General features: G+C 41.6%; 1 protein-coding gene and 1 long non-coding RNA gene across 6 annotated transcripts in view; one reads left to right on the top strand and one right to left on the bottom strand.

Moving 5' to 3' along the window:
• Positions 1-22,639, top strand: part of LOC146895921 (uncharacterized) — a 136,962-nt gene that overhangs the window by 7,049 nt on the left and 107,274 nt on the right. The gene's annotated exons all lie outside the window — the stretch shown is intronic.
• Positions 5,919-19,431, bottom strand: LOC125398783 (leukocyte-associated immunoglobulin-like receptor 1). 5 transcript variants are annotated; one of them, XM_087909840.1, is made up of 9 exons: positions 19,276-19,431; positions 13,937-13,972; positions 12,452-12,793; positions 9,285-9,314; positions 7,611-7,730; positions 7,474-7,516; positions 7,350-7,387; positions 7,140-7,189; positions 5,919-6,743 (listed from the first exon to the last, which is right to left on the bottom strand). In XM_087909840.1, the coding sequence occupies exons 1-9, from the start codon at positions 19,307-19,309 to the stop codon at positions 6,597-6,599; spliced, it is 840 nt and encodes a 279-aa protein (XP_087765966.1). In that variant the 5' UTR covers positions 19,310-19,431; the 3' UTR covers positions 5,919-6,596. The 5 variants fall into 5 exon arrangements, with proteins under 5 accessions (XP_087765966.1, XP_087765968.1, XP_087765970.1 ...); XM_087909842.1 differs by having other exon boundaries at positions 19,247-19,353; XM_087909844.1 differs by lacking the exon at positions 9,285-9,314.

The following is a 22,639-nucleotide window of genomic DNA, read 5'->3' as shown; positions in this document are numbered from 1 at the left end:
ACTGGGGGAAAGATTTTTAAACCAAGAATTGTAACAGGAGCAAGTGGGCTGCTTGTTGTCCCAGCTGCCCCGCTATCTTACACCCAAAATAATCACACAGAAATTGTATTAATTAAATCACTGCCTGGTCCATTATCTCTAGCCTCTTATTGGCTAACTTTTACATCTTGATTTAACCCATTTCTTTTAATCTGTATATTACCACATAGCAGTGGCCTACCAGGAAAGATTTAGCATGTCTGTCTCTGGCAACTCCATGGAGGCTCTCTGTCTGCCCTTCTTCCCAACATTCAGTTCTGTCTACCCTGCCTACCTAAGTGCTGCCCTATCAAAAAGCCAAGGCAGTTTCTTTATTCAACCAATGAAAGCAACACATAGACAGAAGAACCTCCTACACCAAAGAATGACCCCCTCTCTTTCTGATGTGGACCAGACCTTTGGAGTTGATCACATACAGGGAAAGAATCATCTCACTCCTAAGATTCAAAGTTTGTGCAGTTCTGTTCAAAGACCATCTCTGGACCATGTGACAAGCTCAGTGGGAAGAAACCACACCAGGAATCACATATTACTGGGCCATCTATGGGCTCTGGTTCAGTGTAAAAGAAAGGATAGCAACATACCAGTGAAGAGTAAAGCATTCCATTGAAGAGAATCAGTGTCCTCAGCCATGTTTGAACACCAGTCCCTAACCAGCTAGAAAAGCTAGTTTTGTGCTCAGCCCAGGATAGAACAGAGTCTAGACAATCAAGATGATGAATAAAGCTGGAGCTTCAGAGACCTGGGAACAAACCTGAAGTCACTTTTGAGACTGGAAGAGAGGTCCGGTGATGTCCTCACAGATGACCTCCACTACCAGATTCTCACTGCATGAGGACCAGATGTTCTTTATCTTATAGAAACAGCTTTAGCCTTCAACAGTGTCTTTATTCATTGGACCAAGGGAAAACCTTGCTGCTTTCTTCCACGATGAGGTGTTGGTCACATCTATGATTCTGACATTTTCCTTCTCCAGGCAAACTGTTCAAACCCAGCAGGGCTCCTGCACATGATGACCACCAGTATCCCTCTAGATAGCCATTGCCTGGTTCACCAAAGATGTATGGTCTGGGTAGGGGCCCTAGAAGGGAGCATAGTAGGACTCTGTGTATAAGATGGGGACATTTTTCTCCTTTCAGGTAAAAGGTGAAAAGGAAATAACACATTACCCACATCCTCCAACACATCTGAAATCCACTTCCCATTTACAGCACAGCACTGCTTAACTGGTGTTTCATGAGATCGGTGGTGACATTTGGAAAGTCCACTGTCATACTGTGCAGATGTATGGTCCTCTCTGTGACAAAGAGATGGAGCCTTGCTAGGGAAGATCTCCAACAACTCATAAATATCTTTGCTCTCCATTAACTATGCAGATTTATGTGATGGTTGGAGTTGCAGTGATATTGTGAATTAAAAGATGTAAGTGGCCAAGAAAAGAGACTGGGAAAAAAAGAGGGAAGCTACATCTCTGTAAACCTGAAGTTGCAAGATCACTGTTGAAGCTTTAGATTTTGGAGGAAAATGACTGGCAAGGAAGATGGATGAAAGAGAAAATACTTATGGCCAGGTTAACTAGATTCTGGTTTTTAATAAATGATGGTAAACATCAGAGTGAATCAAATAAGATGTTTTGTTATCTAACATGGTACCAAAGACCAGGATAAAAAAAAATCAGATATAAGTGAAGGAGAAACCTGCAGAGTTTAGGGTATGTTTGGATGACAAAACTAATGACTTAAACTGGGTTATAATCCTTCCTCAAATCTGCATGACTCCCATCTAATGTGGTCATTGATGGAAAGGGGTTAAAATCCTGTCGATATGACTCACATCCTGCATGAGGGTCATCTGGTCCCGGCAGAACACTGAAAGAGAAATCTCAGTGAGAAAAACATCCACTGCTTAGGTTCCTTCAAATGTGATCACGGGTCAGAGAATAAGGGTGACATGATAATTGCAAACTCTCTAATCAGTGTTGCCTCTCAATGAGTCAGTCTACTCCTCTGTAGTAGAGTCCTGACAAGGTCCAGGGGACCTCATAGCCAACTCCATTGGACTCACTCCACCCCAATTTTTATGACACACTGGAGATCTCAAGTGTCTTCATGTTTGGCTTAGGACATTAGGCTGGTGGATGCCTGCGGGGCTGAATGCACTTCTGGGCTAGAGAGTGAATGGGGTCTTAGACCTATGTCTCCCACCCTTCCTGTTTCTCTGATCTGTCTTCATTCACATACTCACTGAGGACCAAGATGGAGATGGGATGCAGTGGGGGCATGGTCCAATGTCTCAGCCTGCTCTGTGCCTGCCGTGTGGTAGGAGAACAGACTCTTCACTCAGGCAGAGTGAGCATACAGGCCTATATGTCACAGGAAAGGAGCTGCTGGAATCCATTGGAACTTCCCCAAATGAATTATAGAAATTCTTGGTTTCATAGATGGATATATTGCACAAATATGTTGAAGCAATGTGTATATTTAACTTAAATACTGCTGACTTGTCATAGCTGAATACATCTACACAGAGTATATAAATGGTGTACTGTTACATAAACAATCAATAACTATCTTGATATATTGATGCATGGCAAAATAAGAAAGGATTAATAACAAATGAGTGATGAGTCATTGGAGAATAGAATTATGAATGGCTAGGTAAAAAATGATTTGTGTATATATGTATGAGCATGTATTTTCATGACTAACTTGAGGGGGGTTGCATGCATACGTGGATTGAGTGTTGTGTGGATGGATGAATGGAAGATGATTGATGCGTGGATGTTTGATGGATGAATGGATGAATATCTGGGTGGATGAATTTATTGGTGGTGGATGGATGAATGAATGCTAGTAACATAAGAGGGATAGAATAGGGACAAAAACCTTCCTGACTAAACTACAAAAATTCAAGTTCTCATGTGACACATTTTTCTCTCTATCATACAAAGATGAAACTATACATTTTACTTATGGCTATCACGTAAATGAAAGAAGCTAGAAAGACAAATATTACATGATTTTAATCATTTATGTAATTAAGAAAAAAGTCATAAAATATTTGTATTATTGTAGAGAAATAAATGAGAAGGGGAATAATGAGAACAATGAGGTGAGTATGATAAGAGTGTGTTATATGTATAGATAAAAGTATCATAAAATCCTATATTTGTATAATTAATAAATGACAATTAAATGTATTGTTTTATCTAACACCCTTGCGTATCACAGGGTTATTAGATACATGGAGAACTCATTCCTGGTTTATGTTCTCTAAGGTGAGTTCCCTCTGTATTAACAAACTGGCTCTCCCATGCTTTCCACTCCTTTAACTAAAGATAGAGGTTGTGACCTTCAAATATCCCTATTATGAGCTGGGAGCCATTGTCTGGAGACCCAAATGTACTGAGACTCTACTGGGTATGTGCTGATGGGAAGAGCTTTTGAACTGCCCAGTTTGAAAACACCAAGATAGATCTGATACAAAGACTTCTTCTCTTTTACAACCATGCTGCACCTCCTGTGGTCCATTTATGGCACAGAACAAGAGCTCAGTGTATACAGCAGGGTAATCTTATAGTCTCACCCCAAAACACTTTTTCACTCATCAATTCCTCCTTTTTCTTGTCTGAGAAACTTTGTCTGCTTTCTCCCTTTGGACCTCATGTCCGAGATGCCTAAGGTCTCAGTGTTGTCACTAAGATATGAGGTCTTCTTTTACTGGATCTCCGGGGTCTTTTTACTGGGTCTCTATCTAATGGTCTTCTGTCCCTTCTTTCTCATTTTCCTCAAACCTGGAGATATTTCTCAGTGGATGAACTTTCACTTTGTCCCAGAGGTTCAGGGATCTGTGAGCATCTATTTCTGCCTATGTAGCATAGTACATACTTATTTTTCATTATGTGCCAGATTTGTTTATTTTATTTTATGTGTGACTATTTTGCCTGCGTGTATTGTCTGTACACTGTGTGCATGCTAGGTACCTGCAAAAAAAAAGGTGTCAAATCCCCTGGAACTGGAATTAGAGATGGTTCTGAGCCACCATGTGGGTGCTTAGAATCAAACCCAGGTCCTCCACACTACAGCTGTACTTTTTACCACTGAGCAATCTCTCCAGCTCAGATTATGATGATTTGTTGTGTGTATGTTAATAGTTCTGCCTTTCTGAGTCCTGCCAAATTAATGCCATCCAATTTTCCCTTCAAAAGATGATTTCTTATTGGGCTCCTTGCAGGGGAAGGATGTTTGTTTTAACAAACAAGCACACTGAAACTGGTTCTTTTGTTGTTTTTGCTTCTTTTGTTTTCTTTCAGCCCAGTGTGTGCTTTGAAGATGCACCATCAAGATAAAAAAGAAAGTTGGAATCATATATAATATAATAATATTTTTTTTAAAAAAATGAGACACTATAATCCCCTAGTGATCCTCTGAATATTTGACTTTTCTTTTCTCTTCTTCTCTTCTTAACAAAATAAATATAATAAGATAAAAACATCACATTGAAGTTGGACAAGAAAAACCAGCAGAAGGAAAAGAGTCCAAGAGAAGGCACAAGAATCAAAGATCCACTCTTTCAAATACTCAGGAGATCAATAAAAACACTAAACTGAAAGCCATAATTGGTGTGGGAGAATTATCTGTATTCTGTCAATCATATTTTAATAAAATGCTGATTGGCCAGGAAGGCAGTATAGGCGGGAAAACCAGACAGGAAGTAGAGGTGATGCAATGAGAACAGAATTCTGGGAAGCAGAGAGGTTCCTCTGCCACTCCTGCGCAGATCACTGAAGAAGCAACATGTAAGCTGCCCCCGCTGGAAAAGGTACTGAGCCATTATGGCTAACATAGATAATGATAATGGATTAATATAAGTTACAAGGACTAATAAGAAGCGTGACCCAATGGGCCAATCAGTTTATAACCTTATGGAGTCCTGTGTGTAATTTCTCTTTGGGATTTGCCAGCTGTTGGGGTACTGGGCGGGACAGAAGCCCCAACAAGCCGGCCCCCGTTATGTTACAGCCATAATAAATACACAAAGGACCTGGTACAGACCTCTGCAGGCCCTGTGCATGCTACTTCAGTCTCGGTAAATTCATATGAGTATCTTTCTTTTTTAGTTAGTATTTTAATTTATTTTTGATATTGTCACAGATATAAAAGTTTAGTGTGTTTGGGTCTTATCTACCTCTCCAATGTCTCTCTCCAACTCCTCAGGGGCTCTACCATTTATTATTTGTCTCACTCCAAACTTTATGTCTTTTGCAGGGAAGTGGGCTGTTTTTTGAGACAGGTTCTCACGATGAGGCCTGGAACACACTATGTATACCAGGATGACCTAAAATTCACAAAGACCTGCCTACCTCTGACTCCTAAAGTACCAAGAGTAAAGGTGTGAGCCACCATGCCCTGCAATGTTCCCTTTCTAAATTACTAGTTTTGGTTGTTGTTGCTGTTAATAGCTCTCTAACTCTAATTAGTTTTGACCATATTTGCATGGATATAGGAGTATTGAGCCTGACCCTGTATGGAGAAGAGACACTGACAAATAGCATCTAATAGTGATTTAGTGTTCTCCTGCTTTATGTGCACGAATACATTCATGTACGAGTGTGTATGTGTGTGTGCATATTTGCATGTATCACTCTGCCTGTGTGACCTTGTGTGTAAGTGTATATAGGTACAACTGCTCTGTCCACTCTTAGCCTCCCCTCCCCTCTGATTCCTCTTTCCTCTTCCAAACAGTAACCCAAAGTTCAGTCATCAGTAACTATGTCAGGCCATCCTATGGGAGGCGGCAGCTGTGCTTACTATTTGCGCTGATGGCTACACATACAACAACACACCAAGCCCTAATAGTACACACTTGAACATGCACAGTTTTAGTCAACTATACATATATTTTAATCAAAAAAGAAATCATAAGTACCCTTTCTAGCCCCCATTTCTCCCCTCATTTCTGAAACCAATAAAGGCAGAATTTTGATCCTCATAGGCTGTGTGTTCAAGATTCATACATGTTGTAGATGTTCCATCTTTAAAAATACCCATAATGCGTCCTTGATGTTCCATCTTCAAAACTTCCCATGATACATCTCATGAAGCCTGATGCAGAGAAGCATCTTAGCTTTCAGCCGCATGAGTACAACCCAGCCAGAGCCAGCAGGGGATCCAAGGAAGCCTTTAGGGTTTGCTGAGCTCGTGGCAAAATGGGGGTGAAGCAGGAGCTGAACAGTTATAACGCTGTTCATTAAATAATCATGGTATGGAAGGGTCTGGAGAAACAGGTAAGGGGCTCTAACTGTGTCTCTGAAAACAACTAGGTGATTGTAAAGGGGCTTTGAAGCTTACTGCAACACAGTCTTTTCAAGGTCTGATACTACCTCCTACACAATACAGCTCCTAGATGAGGAACAGGGGCCTCCAGGGTCCAGTTTCTGCCTCAAGAAGAACTGGTTGGCTAGCTTTCCACACCAGGTTGATTCCAAAAGGAGCCCTTGAAGGACCACTTTGGTTTTTTCCAATAGTGACTATGTGGGTCTCCAGGTGTGCCCAGGCTCAGCGTCTGATGATGGCTGCATATGTGCTGAACTCAGTCATGGTTTCTGTGCTCCGTGGGTTCACATCTCCAACTGTCCTCTGTGTGAGGGCATGTTGGTCCAGTTGAGCATATGTCACCTCCTGAAGGCCTCCTGCATCAGGGATCTAAGAGAGAGAGGCCCAGGAGAGTTAGAGTGGCTGTTGGGGTGGAGGTGCTGAGGAGTGAGAAGTTACCCGCAATGGCTCTATGAGTTATAGTTATGGTATCCTGTGGTTCCCTGCCAATGGTATTCAAGTGAGATTACATTACTCATAGACATGGCAGAAGTAATTTTTCATATCTTGGATGCTCTCTCTGTGGAAAGTTAGCTGCTGTGGAGAGCTCTCCTGTCTATAGCCACTAGAATATGTCAATCGGGTCAAGGCCTGAGGTGTCAGCAGAATCTTTCTGAATTCTTCTGTTTCAAGGTTCATTACACAAGAGTCTGAAGCCTTGTAACTAAGCTGCTAATTTGAGAGCATTTTGTTAGTTAGCACTGGATAATGACTACAAAAACCTACCAAGGTTTCCGTTCTTTTGTCCTCTGGAAGCAAGTCATCTGTGACTATGTCTATAGAAAAGAAGACATAGGATAAGTTCTCTTTGGTGGACACTAGAAGACATTATATCTCATCCCATCTAGAACCCTCTACTATGTTCCTGAATGTTTTCCTTCCCCATTGCTTCCCAGTGAACTAGGCAACCCCTTTCTTTCTCTTCACATTCCTTACCTTGTGTGCTCTCCAGGCCATTAGTAACTAGGCTGAGCCTAAGGGCAAAGGATAGATGAATATTGGAGACTGGTTGGAGGCAAAGGACTGGGTAAGGACATGGGAGTCATTCCTGGGATCTCACCTCTTTTGCGGCCTGTGCTCCGGGCTCTTGCTGTTTGGGAACCCTAAGAATAGTTAGTAGTGCACATTTAGGAGGGAGGTCTTTTTTGCAGTACTCCCACCAGCCCACCAAAGCCAAGGGTCACAACAGATACTTACCCTGCTTTTTCTGACGGTGGCTATGGAAGCAGAAGAGAAGGAAGAGGAGAAGACAAAGGAGGAAGACAACAGCGACCCCAATGAGAATATAAATGTTGTTAGTCTTCAGCCAAGATGTGTCTAGGAAAGATGGTAACCAGGTTAACAGCAACATGCATTTATTGAATGTCCACTGCATAGCACACACATACTGGGTGGTGTTCATGAATGTGCTAATATGTAAAATTTCACATGCATAGTAGTCTGGAAACACTTAATCATTATCCTCATGTTACCCATCAAGAATATTGACATTCCTTGTGCGCTGGAACACACTAGCCACTGGTAGAGTCATTTAGTGACTCAGCAGCCATATGTAGCTAATAACATCCACTCTGGTTTCCACAGACAAGATCCCTCACCTCATGATTGAAGTCATGTAGGAGAACATTGTCCACCACACTATGTAGAGCTTTGCTGAGACTGACAACCAACAAGAAAGAAAGCAGGACTCCCTCAGCACAGTCCCACTTGGGCTCCCACTGAGGTCAAGAATCCTCATCTCTATATGTTCCTCGGGGTAGCCACTGACAGGAAGGAACTCAGTCCCAATGTTGTTTTGTTGCCTGGTTCCCTGAAGACGATGCTGCCCTTGTAGCATTTAGTATTCATCCTTTCCTCTCCTATAACATTCACCTTTCTCCATCCATTCACTCACTGTACCACCTCACAGGCAACCACCCAAGGTGGAGCCCAACTGTCCTCACTTCTTAGATGGTACCTATTTCCCTTCCTTGCTCCTCAGGCAGAATCTTCAATGTCCTTTAAAAAAAGTCAGATAATATCCCGTTAGAGACTCTTCTCTTAACACCTGTCCCATGTCCAATTCAGGACCATACCTGCTATTCTGTCCTTACCAAATATCTTATTGAACTTAATTATATACATTGTATGCACTCCCATGATATATTTAGAGTTATATGTTCCATATGCAGAGTCACACATGCCATGTCATGATGTTACAATTAACTATGGACCTTTGGTAAGATGTAACTGAGCTGAAACCTTTCTGTGCCCTTGCAGCATTGTGCCTGCCCTTAAGTTTTGGTTGGCTGCAGCATTCAGAATAGCATTAGTGCAGAACTGCAGTATAGAAGTTGCTTGCTCTATACATCATATTGTCAGGTATGTAGGGGATTCTGCCTTCTAAGCTGGCTTAAATAAGATCTTGTTTACAATATGACATAATGGGCTACCACTGATGCATTTCTCAGAACACAGGTGTCACACGACCAGGTGGCCTATGAACATACGTCCCAGAACAAAGGACCATTCTTAAGCGACAATTAGAGGTATATTCATATGTAATGTAAATAAGCCCAGCTAAGGGACTGTAGATACGGATAGAGGAGTAAAGCATTTGTTGTGCAAGAGTAAGGAGCAGTGTTTGGACCCCTAGAACCTACAGCAAAAGTCAAGTGGACATGACAGGTAGAGTGTAATCCAAGTGCACAGAAGACAGAGAAAGGGAATCTGTTGAGCAATCTGGCTAACCAGACAAGCTGAAACAGTGAACCTTGGGGTCAGTCAGAGATCACACCTCAATGTGGAAGGTGGAGAGCACTCCAGAAAGACATTCAGCATCAGACATGGACCTACACACACAAAGAAGCATGTATGTGAGCCAGCACCCACCCGAGAACATGTAGTACACAGCATGCATTCCTATACAAAAAAGTCAGAAAGAAAATTTGAAATAAAATATTACTTTCTATCACATAAATTAATATATAAATAACATATATGCTATCTTCCAAACACAAATTATACACTGCGGTCCTAGTAAATGATGTGTCCGTATATTGTATTATACTAAAATGATTTCTGTTAAGCTATAAATTACAAATATGAAATAGCATGTGATACTATTTAAAACTGACTAACTTGCATTATATTCATGTGTAAAGATACATTATATTGTTATATCAATATTATTGTTTATTTTAATTATAATAATATTACATAATTCAATATAAATTTAGTTTTAGATCTGAAATTTTAATGCATTTCTGTTATTCATTCTAATTATCTCTCCAGTATGCTCACAACGGCAGAGCCATTTTTCTTTCCCTGCTGTGAGTGTCTAGTTTGGCTCAGTTTTCAACTGGTGTGTTTAAAACAAGAGAGTATTTGTTTTAAAAGTCAGAAACAGGATGGTGATCCAGCATGTTCAGCTAGAAAACTCATCATGACATGTCCCATCATAACAGCACAGAAAAGGGCTCCGCCAGAAAAATCACCTTGCTACTCTCTATATTCCCACCCTCTATGTCCCTGTCCACCATCCCAGCTTCCTGAACTCAGAGCTTGGCCTCCCAGTAGCACAGCCTAGATCAGAGAGACCAGGATGAGTCAGGACCACATCTCCTCCCTACAGGGTTGTGACCATGGCACTCAGGGAGCAGGACAATCTGACAGCTTGAGACACAAGGAGTGAAAACAGCTCATTTCACATCCCACAGCAGCTCAGACTGACTGCCTTTCACAAACCACATTCTTCCCATGACACTTTCCTCGCAGGAATCCTTCCATCATCATCAGGCACAGACAGTGAAAAAGTTCGTTTAGCTGTCATGGAGCCTGAACTGGCAAGGAGAGTCCTCATCTGCGGGATTGCACAGAGTAATGGGAGCTGCGGTTAAGAGCATTGCCTGCTCTTCCAAAGGTCCTTAGTTCAATTCCCAGAAACCACATGGTAGTTCACAACCATCTGTAATGAGATCTGGCTCCTGGTCAGTCTTCCTCATTATCTTAGATCATGTAACCCCCAAAAAGGAGAGGAGAAGAGGAGGAGGGTAGAGGGGAGGAGAACTTGAGGGAATGGGATAGTCAAAATGGGGGAAGAACAGAGACAGCAAGAAAAGAGATATCTCAATTGAGGAACCCATTATGGGGCTAGCAAGAAACTTGGCACTAGAGAAATTCCCAGGAATCAGCACAAGGATGACCCCAGTTAAGACCCTAAGCAATAGTGGAGAAGATGCCCGAACTAGCCTTGCCCTGTAGTCAGATTGATGAGTATCTTAAATATCACCATAACTGATGAGATAGAAGCAGAGGCAGAGACCCGCATCGGAGCATTGGGCTGAGCTCCCAAAGAGTGGCACTGGAGTGGGAATATGAGCAAAGAGGTCAAGACCATGATGGGGATACCCACTGAGACATCCTACCAGAGCTAATGGGAACTCACAAACTCCGGCTAGACAGGAAAGAATGGATCCTTCTAACTAGGACCAACTAGGCCCTCTAACTGTGTGTGACAGTTGTATGGCTAGGGAAAACTCCGAGGTCACTTGCTTTGGGCCAGAATTTATCCCTACTGCTTATTTTGACTTTTGGGGACCCATTTTCTTTGAATGGATACCTTGCTCAACCCAGATATAGGAGGGAGGGCCTTGGTCCTTACTCAAAGCAATGTGTCTTACACTCTCTGAGAAGTGGATGGGAGTGGAGTGGGGAGAAAGGTGGAGAGAATGGGAGGAGGGGAGAGAGTGGGAACTGGGATTGATATTTAAAATGAAAAAAAAAGATTGTTTTGTTCTAAAAATAAAATTAAATTAAAAAAGAAATTTAAAAAATGTAATGAGGCTCAAACCACAGGAGGGCAGCATAGACTCGTGGAAAACTGAGGTCTGGGGTGTCAATGCTGGAACTGCTTCTCTCCTAAAGTCTTCAGATCTTAGTATCCTTGACCAAGAACATTAATTTTCTCCATGTTTAAAATAGTAGGGTTGCTGGGTATGGTGGGGGTATTCCCTTAATCCCAGAACTCAGGAGGCAAAGGCAGAAGGAGCTCTTTGAGTTCAAGGCCAGCCTGGTTTATGTAACAAGTTTCAGGAGATCCAGAGTTATATAAAGACATCCTGCTTCAAAATAAAGCAACTACAAAAAACAAAAGAAGGAAGGAAGGAAGGAAGGAAGGAAAGAAGGAAAGAAGGAAAAAATATTATTAAAATATTATTAATGACACCTTGATGGCTGTCTCCAAAATCAGAGCATCAACCCAGCGTATATCCTGTAATAAACCACAACACCAGCAATGAGGCAGGTTGAAGGACTGGGATCTGATGAGGAGAGCTATGCAGGCCCCTTTTCCACCCTAAGTATTGATACAAAAGGGGTGAGTGGCTCCATCACTCAGCCACAGATCATGAGAAAGACCTGAAATGAACATGGCAGAGCCCCTCCTAAATCATCCTGTTGGATATTGGTCTTTCCTTCTGTTCCTCCCTCATTCGCTCTGCTTGACCTCACAGAATGAACACGGAGCAGCTCCTGGTAAGATGTGGGAAGACGTGGACATGGACTAGAACTTTTTTTTCTGTATCCTGACTCCAGACATTTTGGGGCCTGACCTCACACAAGCTATTCCATATGAGAGAACCCACAAAAGAATAATGCAGACCTGTCCACCAGCCCTCTCTGGACCACATCACCTGCCTAGTGAGATGGTACCACTCCAGAGGAGATATATTCCTGCAGTCACCATAGGCTTAGACTCAGCGGAAAACCAGGATAAATCACCATGCCCAGTGAAAAAGCATGCATCACCTTGAGAGGCGTCTACTCCCACCATTGATGGACATTAGTCAGTAATAAGTAATCAGGAACAACTCAGTGGTCTACCAGTAAGACTGTATCCAGTCATTCATGGTGTCTGGTAAGACTAAAGCTCCTGAAATCTGGGGTTTAAGGGTAGACAAGATCTGTGTTGAAGGAAGTGGGAAAGGTGAGCATTAGGATTAGGAGACATCAGGGGAAGTTGAGGCAGGGGAGAGAAGTTAGGGTTAGAGTCCAGAGACCTAGAAACAAATCTGAGGTCACTCCTGGGACTGGGTCAGACGTGTGGGGGACATCTTCACTGGTCACTTTCAGCTCCAGAGTCTCACTGCGTGAGGACCAGTTAGACCCTTTTTGATAGAGACACTGATAAGATCCAGCAGTGTCTTCATTTACTGGGCCAAGCTGGAATATAGCCTGTTTTTTAGGAGGAAAATCATTCTTCTTATCCATTATATCTTTGCTGTGCTTCTCCAGGCGGAATGCATCATATTCACTAGGGCTTGTGCATATAAACTTTACAGAATTTCCTTGGGGAATCACAAGGCCTGGATCAGCCGAAATGGAAGGTCTCAGCAGAGATTCTAGGAGAGAGAGAGAAAGCAGGAATCTCACTGCACACAGTGAAGACTTTGTCACAACACAAAACCAATTGAGACACACCATTTTGTACTCTTACTAAATTTAGAGTTCTCCATGATCAAAGTGAAGCTTTATAACATCCCCACTTTCTACTTGCATATGAATGCCTACCACATGACATTAAGGAACCTAAGTCTGAGCATGTGGTGGGTCTAGCAATGATTCATCAAAAGAAATCTCAGAACATCACAGACTGGACTTGTCTGCTACAGAGCCCACTGCCTCCCTAAGAACTGCCTTATTCCAGGGACCTGTGTTTTTTCTGCCTTTATCTCCACCTTCTTTTCCAGGATGTTATTGGAAAATCTCACCTGCTTCAAACTGTCTGAATGTAAGGGCATCCCCATAAAATCACAGATAATTATACTTATGTCAAGAGACAAATTTAAAGTATTCACACTTACCATGTTCAAGGTGATATCTTATACCTTGTGGAACAGCTGGATCAAATTAATCATTATGGATAAACTCACAAGCTTACCTTTTTGTGAAAAAATTATGAATGCATAGTTGCTAGCCATGCTGCATAATTGACTTCCTGCCCTTATCTATGTGTAATGAGATTTTGTGCCCTTAGACAAACAGCTCTTAATCCTATCTCCTTTCTTCACTTATTCTTCATATGTTTTTAATATCTTATTCATCTCCTAGAGATGCCTTCCCTGTTTCTATGGTTTCACTAATACAAGAAACACAGTCTTTGCTTTGAAAGCAAATTATGGGAGGGAAGGCTGATTTGAGAGAATAATTGTCTGAGAAGGTGGCAGAAAGATTAAGATGAATGTAAGGGGTGAGCGTAGGAATCTCAAGAGACAGGTGAGATCAGAGGTGTACTCCCTGAGTTGACACAGAAGAGATACTTGCCCCAAAACCTAGGAGAAACAGAATATAAATATATACCATTGTTATTTGTCGATTAAAAACACTTTTAACCAAGAAAACAAAGGAAGACAGGTGGCAAAAGGGAGAGGTGAAGTCTGCATATTTGGGAGTGTTTATGATTACAGGGGATATTCAAAGATCTCCCTCCAGGTCTCCCAGATGCACATGATCCTCTCCACAGCCGATATGAAGACATGACTCACCTTGCTGAGTATTAATTGTCCATCCCAGGCACAGCACTAAAAGAGAAAACCCATTAAGAAAGATTCTCACAACATGGCATATTTAGCAATGAGAATCTAGGAAGGACTAGATATTGGTGGGAACATCCAGCCTCTCATGATTACCCAGTCATTCCTCTTCCATATTAATGTGATGTGGGATTACCCTCTGTATGCTATGAATACCTTTGGTTAATAAAAAAAACTGTTTTATGCCTGCACAGGGCAGAGTAGAGGTAGGCAGAGAAAACTAAACTGAATGCTGGGAGAAGAAAGGTGGAGTCAGGAGATGCCATGTAGCTGCCAGGTGGAAAGGCATGAGCTGCTAGCCGGAACCTTGCTGGTAGGCCATGAACCTCATGGTAAAATATAAAATAATAGAGATGGCTTAATTTAATATGTAAGAGCTTGCTAGGAATATGATATAATGATTGACCAAGCAATGATTTAATTAACAGTTTCTGTGTGATTATTTCAGGAGTCTGGGTAGCAGGGAAATGAACAAGCAGCCTCCTACAACAAATTGGCACACCAACATGGTCAACTATATACATATAAAACCTGAAAAATCTTAGAAAGAAATCCTAGACACACACACACACACACACACACACACACACACACACACACACAAAACAGAGTTTCATGCAACTTCTTGTTCTGTTTGCTAAAAGCAAGCAGAGGCATGATTCCTTTAAGAGAGGTCTTCCTGATTCAGCAGTAACAAAAAACCTTCAATTTCAAAACAGCTTTTTCCTGGTTCACCAGCACAAATGGCTCTGACTTTTTCAGGAGGTCCAGCTATGATGCATTTCAATGGTGTCTGTGAGCAGAGTGCTACCACTTGCTTAATGATAACATAGACCTGCTGTGTGCCTAAAAATGGGGCTGTGAGCTTGACTCTCATAGGCCGCAAACATGTCTCCACCATGTTGGACCAGGCAGAGCAAGCAGGCAGGGCCATATTGGCCCTAGCCACACCCACTTAGCTTTTCAAGAAGCAGTTCTGATCAGAAAATAATTACAGATATACAATAAAGAGAGATTCAGATGAAAAAGACCTCTAAAGGGGTCACATTGTGTTTTAAAAATGTACATAGGCTTGAGAGAAAGAGGTAAAAGAATATGGAGAGTTATTTTAAAAAGTTAATTATTAAAAAAAATAAAGCAAAGTCTTTAAAGAGACAGAATAAACTTGTAGAAAAAGTAATAGAATAAGAAAAATGAGTCATGTAAATATACACAGAAAGTCTAGATTATGTATATTATTGTGTCTTCCTTAAATTTTTTGGCTGTGAAGTAGCTATGTACAGAGAGGCATTTCATTGTATGGACTGCAAAGCTAAGCCAACATATATATTTTAAAGGTATCCTGACTTCAGAATTTGGGTCTAAAGATGTGTTGCTTTGGAAAAGAGGTTCTGCTTTTGTTTCCATAGAAGATGGGAACCTATGGATCATTTCCAGACTAATGTTGTTCCATGGACCAAGACCCCCTGAGAGGTTACCATAAATATTCCCAAAATACTTCGCCCAATGAAAAGCAGGAAGCAGTTTAGAGAGATCTATGCCCAAATTCCCAAATATTGCTTATAAATGTTTGTTTACATTTAAAAAGGGATATGCTATAGCTACGAATAATTTACTTTAGTATGGATCTTGATCTATTGATAAAAATTTAAGGTCAATTTTGTTATATTTGCTCTTGATTAAGGTATTGTGTTTGTACAACTCATTTTAAAATATAATGTATAATTAAGAAACATAGGTTAATAGAGAGTCATCTATAATAATCTTGTTTATAGACATGTTAGTTAGATTTTCTAGATGTACAGAGCTATATTTCAAATAGACAGGTATTTTTCAACCACTTCAATGAGCTACAGAATATGGCATTTAAAATGTTTTAATAACTTAAGTTTTTCATGACAATGAGACACATCTCCTCCTGGCAGCACCAATTACTTCAAGAAGATGATGGGCATCAAAGAAGCTCCTTATGGAATTGGTTATCCATTTGGGAAAGAAACTGCTCTTGGCTGAACTGACTGATTTTATGCAGTATTAACTGGGCATGCAGGACCTACAGAGAAATAACTGCTGAACTTGCCTAAAAGTGAGATTGCCTATCAGGGTTCCTGCTTCATAAAAGAGTCCACAAGAAGTTCTGCAGAACACAGAAAAAAGTGACTGACAAACTGCCAATATAGGCAGAACTGTCTTTAAAATTTCCTGCTTCATGGAAAAGTCTGCTGGAAACTATGGGCCAGTAGGCTGAAGATTGGATGCCCCAATAATACAGAAGAACTTTGTGTGACTGTCCAGGCAACAAGATGTCTCTGTCAATTCTAGAGTTTTGGAAGTTGCTTACAATGTACTTCCTGTTATCCTTTTGTTGCCTTTGATGGAGTTGAAGAATAGATAGTTATTTTTATAGCTTTCCTTGGTTATTATAAAAGATAAAGTAGATATAAATATTGTAACTGAAATTATTGCTTGATACCTGTTTTGTACATGTAATTTTACTATGCTAAAATTAAAACCTTCCATTTTGTTTAAACAAAAAAAGATAGGTGATGTGGAATTCACCTCTGTGTGGTGTGAATACCATTGGTTAATAAAGAAACTATTTTGGGCCTGTACAGGGCAGAATAGAGGTAGGCAGGGAAAACTAAACTTACTGCTGGGAGAAAGAAGGCAGAGACAGGAGATGCCATGTAGCTGCCAGAGGGGAAAGACATGAGCTGCTAGCTGGAACCTTGCTGTTAGGCCATGAGCCTAATGGTAAAATATAAAATAATAGAAATGGGTTAATTTAATATGTAAGAGCTTGCTAGGAGTATGCTGTAGTGATTGGCCAAGCAGTGATTTAATTAATACAGTTTCTATGTGATCATTTCGAGACTCTGAGCAGCTGGGAAATGAACAAGCAGCCTACTACAACATTAATGTCAGAGTATAGTCCTCCTTCTTCTTGTGAAAGAACTCTTAAATATGCCCAAGGTAGAGAAAAAGAGACTTAACATCCCAGTTACTCATCTGAGTTGCATATTCAAGTATTACTTGGGCTACAAAGTGAGTTCAAAGTCAGCCTGAAAATCTTAGTGAGATCGTGTCTCAAAACCAAAAGTAAAATGGAGTTAGTTCAGAGCCTAGACAAGTTGTTTACTTCCTCTGGCAGAAGACAGGAGCAAATACAGAGATACACAGTCAAACACTAGGTGGATCTCAGAGAACCCCCAAGGAGAAGAGGGATTTCAGGAGCCTGAGGGTTGAGGACACCAAGAGAACATGGCCCACAGAATCAACTAAACAGGGCTCAAAGGGCCTCACAGAGACTGAAGCAGAAGTCTCAGAACCTGCATGGGTTTGCCTAGGTCCTCTGTATATACATTACAGTTGCTTATTTTGGGGTTTTTGTGAAACTCCTAACAGTAGGAGCTGATGTGCCTCTGATACTTTTGCCTGCCCTTAGGACTCCTACTGGGTTGTCTTATCAAGCCTTGTTATGAGGGTTTGCTCCTAGTCTTATTGCATCTTGCTGTGCCATATTTGGTTGATATCCCTGTGAGAACTGCTTTTTTCTGAAGGGACACTGGAGGAGCAGAGGATCTAGGGAAGTCGGGGTAGGTGGGGGAACTGGGAGCGATGGAGGGAGGAAACTTCTGTCAGGATGAGAGGCCTATAAAATAAATGAAAAAAATGAGAAAAAGTAAAATGAGGGCTGAGATGTATGGGAGAAAGGTTCATAAGGTCACCACTCTTAGCTGAGGAGCTATTGAAAGTTGGTGGCTTCTGGGGAAGAAAGAGTTAATTTTCTCTAAGGGTATGACCAGGGTCCAGCAGATAGCCCCATACCTTTGAGTATATGAGCAGCACAAATGATATTCAGTGAATTATTGTTTGTAAAAAGGAGACACAAAGTAGAGGGGGTGAGGGAATTGGCGTGGTATCACAGGCAAGAATGGGGATGAATATGATCAAAACATATTGCATGCACCTACAAAATTCTCAAAAAGATATTTTAAATATATGTAATAGCAAAAATATATTCTTCACTATGCCCATGGATCAATGCATCCAGCACCCCTCATCTGAGAAGCTTTTATTTGCAACTGACGTAGATTAACACGGAGACACATAACTGACCAAAGGGTAGAAACTAAGTTTGCAGAATGCTAAACCTTAAAGGGAACATACACACCATACATCTCCTCCTCCCAAGACTCAGAAGTTGTTTAGGAAGAGGTGGTGGAAAAAGCATAAAAGCCAGAAGTGGTAGATGACTTCAGGGACTACAGGTTGTCCTGAACACAGAAGGCAGCTGCACATATTAACTCATAGCATGCACAAGACCTGTGTAAAACCAAGCCAAACAAAATTCCAGAACTGAAAGGAAATTTAGGCAAATTCTCCCTGTTTTAGCCTTGGAGCTAATGGGAAATGCTGGCTGCTGGAAGAGGGAGACTCAGTTTTCTTTAAGAGTGTAGCCCCTGGAATCAGGAGTAGTGGAACACACCTTTAGCATTTGAGAGCCAGAGGCAGGTGAATCTCTGTGAGTTCCTGATTTAGACTGGTCTCCATAGTGAATTCTAGAGCTCACAGTAAGACAGTGTCTTGGAAAAAAAAAATGAAGAGCTACACAGTAAGACAGTGTCTCAAAAAAAAATGAGGAAGAGCAGAAGTGCAGTCTCTATTAAGTCAACCATGCTCCCCTGTTAGACTGTGCATTCAGGAATATTTGGGTAGCACAAATTGGTAGTAAAAGTTAAAAAAAGAAAGGGGGACACAAAGTTAAGTGGGTAGGGAAAAGGGGTTGATCTTGGAAGAGTTCAGAACCTGATAGAAGAGAAAGTTGGAAGAGTTCAGTATGAGTCAAGTAAGGAACTCTCAAAGAACTAATAAAGGTTTCTTAAGAATAAAAGAATTTCTGAACAAGGGTACTCAATAGCATGTAACATCTGTGATCTTAAAAAATAAAAAGAATATTTGGATTTAGGAGATACGATTCTGTGGTATTGTGTTTACCTAAGGTATTGGGCTCTAAGTTCAACCTCCAACGCTGGGGGGAAAATGTCCTCAGGTCATCTTTCCTTCCAAACAGGCCCTTTCTCACTCCTTTTAAAGCTGAACTGGCCTGCATGCATCATCCCTGTTTCTAGCAATAAGTCTGCAGTGAAAACCCCAAGTAGGGGTCAGGGTGGAGAGAGTTTCCTCCCACGGAGCTCCAGAACCTGATTGACTGGTGTCAGGCCAGAGTGGAAAATAGACTCCCTTCCCAAAATCACCTACCCCATCCCTCCATTTGTCCCGGGACTCACCGAGGGCCACCACAGTTTCAGAATGAAGTGACATGACTCAAGCTTCAGCAGTCTGACTCGGTCTGGAGCTGAAGCCCTGCAGTGGACACAAGTGGCAGGATGTGGGGGCTGAGGCTCATTACAAGGTTTCTCTATTAGTTTCCTCACACGAAGAGGAAGAGGTTTCTCTTCTGGGCTTTCTACTCTCTCCTTCAGTCATGGACTCTTTGAGAAGGGTTCAGATTCTAAAAAATACAGCAGGCCTCTGAGTTCAGGTGCAACCAAACTCATTTCTCAACATGTTCGTCTTGCTATAAATATGTGAGACACAGAAGTATAAGATTTACACGTCAGTCCTTATTGTAGAAATGAATGATCATTGATCTTTCGGATAGGCATTTCAACACCCAAAGCTCGCATTTCCTAATGTTAAAAATTAAAATCATAAAGCTTTCCCTGAGTGTTTGATGTTATGGTCTTTGGAAGAGCCTAAACAGATACTTGACGTGTTAAATATGACCTGCGACAGATAATGGCCTTTAGTATTAAATAATATTGGTGTGTGTGTGTGTGTGTGTGTGTGTGTGTGTGTGTGTTTCACAGTGTGTGTAGCAGTCAGAGGACAACTTGGCAAAGTTGGTTCTTTCATCCTACTATATAGGTCCTGGGCATGAAACTCAAATTTTCAGGTTTGGAAGCAAGCATTTTGACCCACTGAGCTATCTCACTGACCCAGATGATATTTTTAAGATTTACTTTTATTTTATGTGCATTGGTGTCTCACCCGTCTATGTGTCTGTGTGAGGGTGCTGGTTCCTCTGGAATTGGAGTTGCAAACAGTTGTGAGTTATCAGGTGGATTTTGGGAATTGAACCTGGGTCCTCTGGAAGAACAGCTAGTGCTCTTAAACACTGAACCATCCCTCTAGCCTGAGATGATAGTTTTAAAAGATAACAAATGTTTCCAGGCATAGAGAAATCGGATCTTTTTCATGCTCTTAACAGGAACACAGGGCCCGAACTGTTATGAGAAAAGCTGCCTCTAAGCGAATGAGTCAGAATCATTTTCGGGGACCTGAAGCTCTCCTTCCATGCCACTGGTGGAACAAAATGTGTAAATCAGAGGGAAAAAAAGCTCTTCCTCTGTGGAAATAGCATGAACATTTCACAAAATAAGAAATTAAAAATAGAACCCAAGTAAGAGGATGAAAGAAGTATGGAAGTGAGATGTCAGCACTCATGTAATCATTGCAACACTGCTCACAAGAGCTATGATGGGGAAATTGTCCAAAGAATGGCTGGAAAACGTTATATATATACAGTGGTACAGTGGAATGGAGATGATAATTATGATGCCATAAGAAAAAAAATCATATGTCTGGGCCTTCAAGAAATGGCTTGACCCAGTAAACAACCCCAGCAGAGCAGGCACTGCATTATTCCCCTCACACGAGGTATGTTAAGTAGTCATATTCAACATGCACATTCTGATCCATGCCTGCAATTCCTGCACTTGGGAGGATGAGCAGAAGATCACCATGAGTGCAAGGCCAGTCTTCACTACATAGTGAGTTCTAAGCCAGTCTGAGCTATAAAGCCAGAGTCTGTCTCAAAGCCTATGAAGTAGTTAAAGAAGTCAAATTCATAAAAGCAAAGTAGAAAACTGTCTATCAGAAGGAAAAAAGTGGGGAAGTTATTTATCAATAGATAAAATTTTAGTCAATTGTAAGAGTCCGCACTTTCCAGTGGATGCCCACACCCGATTCAGGCTGCGCGCTTTCCCGAACTCGAGCACACGAGAATGGACGACTGTCCTGAGGGTTAAAAAAGAGACACACACAAAAGAGACCTTTGCTCATTTACCAGAGTAAATGGCAACTTTATTAAACTCAAGTCGGGTATTTATACCAGTGGGCTAGAAGGATCAAAAATGCAAAGCCTCCTCCCATCCAGGAGCAGGAGGAGAAGATTAAAGTCTTCCCGGCGCCTGGAGCAGGATCAGCTGGGGAGCCAGGCTATGGGCCCACTGCTAAAACCTTGAATACAAGTGGAATCACCATAACAAAGAGAACCAGGTTCTTGCTAAGTTATCCCCTCAAGCCAGAGCTAGTGCAGAGTCTCCAGGGAGCCGGAGGTCACAGGGCCCTGCGAATCGCCAGGAGAGAAGGGAAGAAACCTTGGTAGCTACAGTCAATCAATAAGAATAACTCGAAGACAACATAATACCATAGTCAATAATACAGAACTGCAGTTAAAATGTTAAGAGAACAGATTTTGTCCTTTTCTCTATCTTAGCTAGGTTTTCTATTGCTGTGATAAAATATCATGAGCAAAAGTAACATGGGGAGAAAAGGGTTTATTTCATCTTAGACTTCCAGGTAACACTATCACTGAGGGAAGTCAGGGCAGGAACTCAAGACAGGAGCCTGGAGGCAGGAACTGAAACAGAACCTGTGGAGGAATACCTCTTACTGGCTTACTCTTATAGTTTACCCAGTCTTCTTTCTTCTACAACCCAGAACTATCATTCCCACAGCAGGCTACGGCCATCCACATCCATCAATAATCAGGAAAATGATTCAGAGCTTTACCCACAGGCCAATCTGATTGGTGCATTTTCTTAATTGAGGTTTTCTCCTCCCAAATTACTGTAGCTTGTGTCAAGCTGACAAAATACTAGCCAGCTCCCTATCCCTCTCAGTCCCCCAGTCTCTCTATCTTTCTTTTGTTCTTTCTGTCTCCTTCTCCCTCTTCCTTTTTCTCCTTCTCCCTTTACCTGTCTCCTCCTCCTCCTTCTCCTCTCTCTCTCTCTGTCTCTGTCTCTGTCTCTCTCTCTCTCTCTACCTGTTCCCCTCCTCCTTCTCTCTCCACCCATCCCTCTCTCCCTCCCTCTTTATATTCATGCAGTACCATTAAAACTGGAGGGGGGACAGAGTAACATAAAATCCTAAAGGTACTGAATAGATAAGAGACAGACCTAGGGTTTGAGGTCGGATGGATACCTTTATGTCAAGACCAGAAAAGGCAGCGCTTTATGTGCCATGAGCCAGGGAGAGGAGAGATATGCTCTCACAGTGTCTCTAAGGTCTTCTGCATCTGAAGACAGGCATGGTGACTCCTGTGCACCTTGTCACTTCCTGACACTGGCAGTGGTTGACTAAACAGTTTGTGCTCAGTATTCCTCCGAATATAAATCTAGCTCTATGTAAGTAACTCTGTTCTGAGTCTGGGAACATGGACAGGAAGAAAATGAAATTTTTTAAAACTTTTTTTAATTTATTCTGTATACAATATTCTATCTGCATGTATGCCTACAGGCCAGAAGAAGGCACCAGACCTCATTACAGATGGTTGTGAGCCACCATGTGGTTGCTGGGAATTGAACT

This window comes from Myodes glareolus, chromosome 1 (genome assembly GCF_982192425.1).
Source record: "Myodes glareolus chromosome 1, mMyoGla1.1, whole genome shotgun sequence".
Classification (NCBI taxonomy): Eukaryota; Metazoa; Chordata; class Mammalia; order Rodentia; family Cricetidae; genus Myodes; species Myodes glareolus.
The sequence above is the reverse complement of the archived record's forward strand: the minus strand, read 5'-3'. Positions and strand labels throughout refer to the sequence as shown.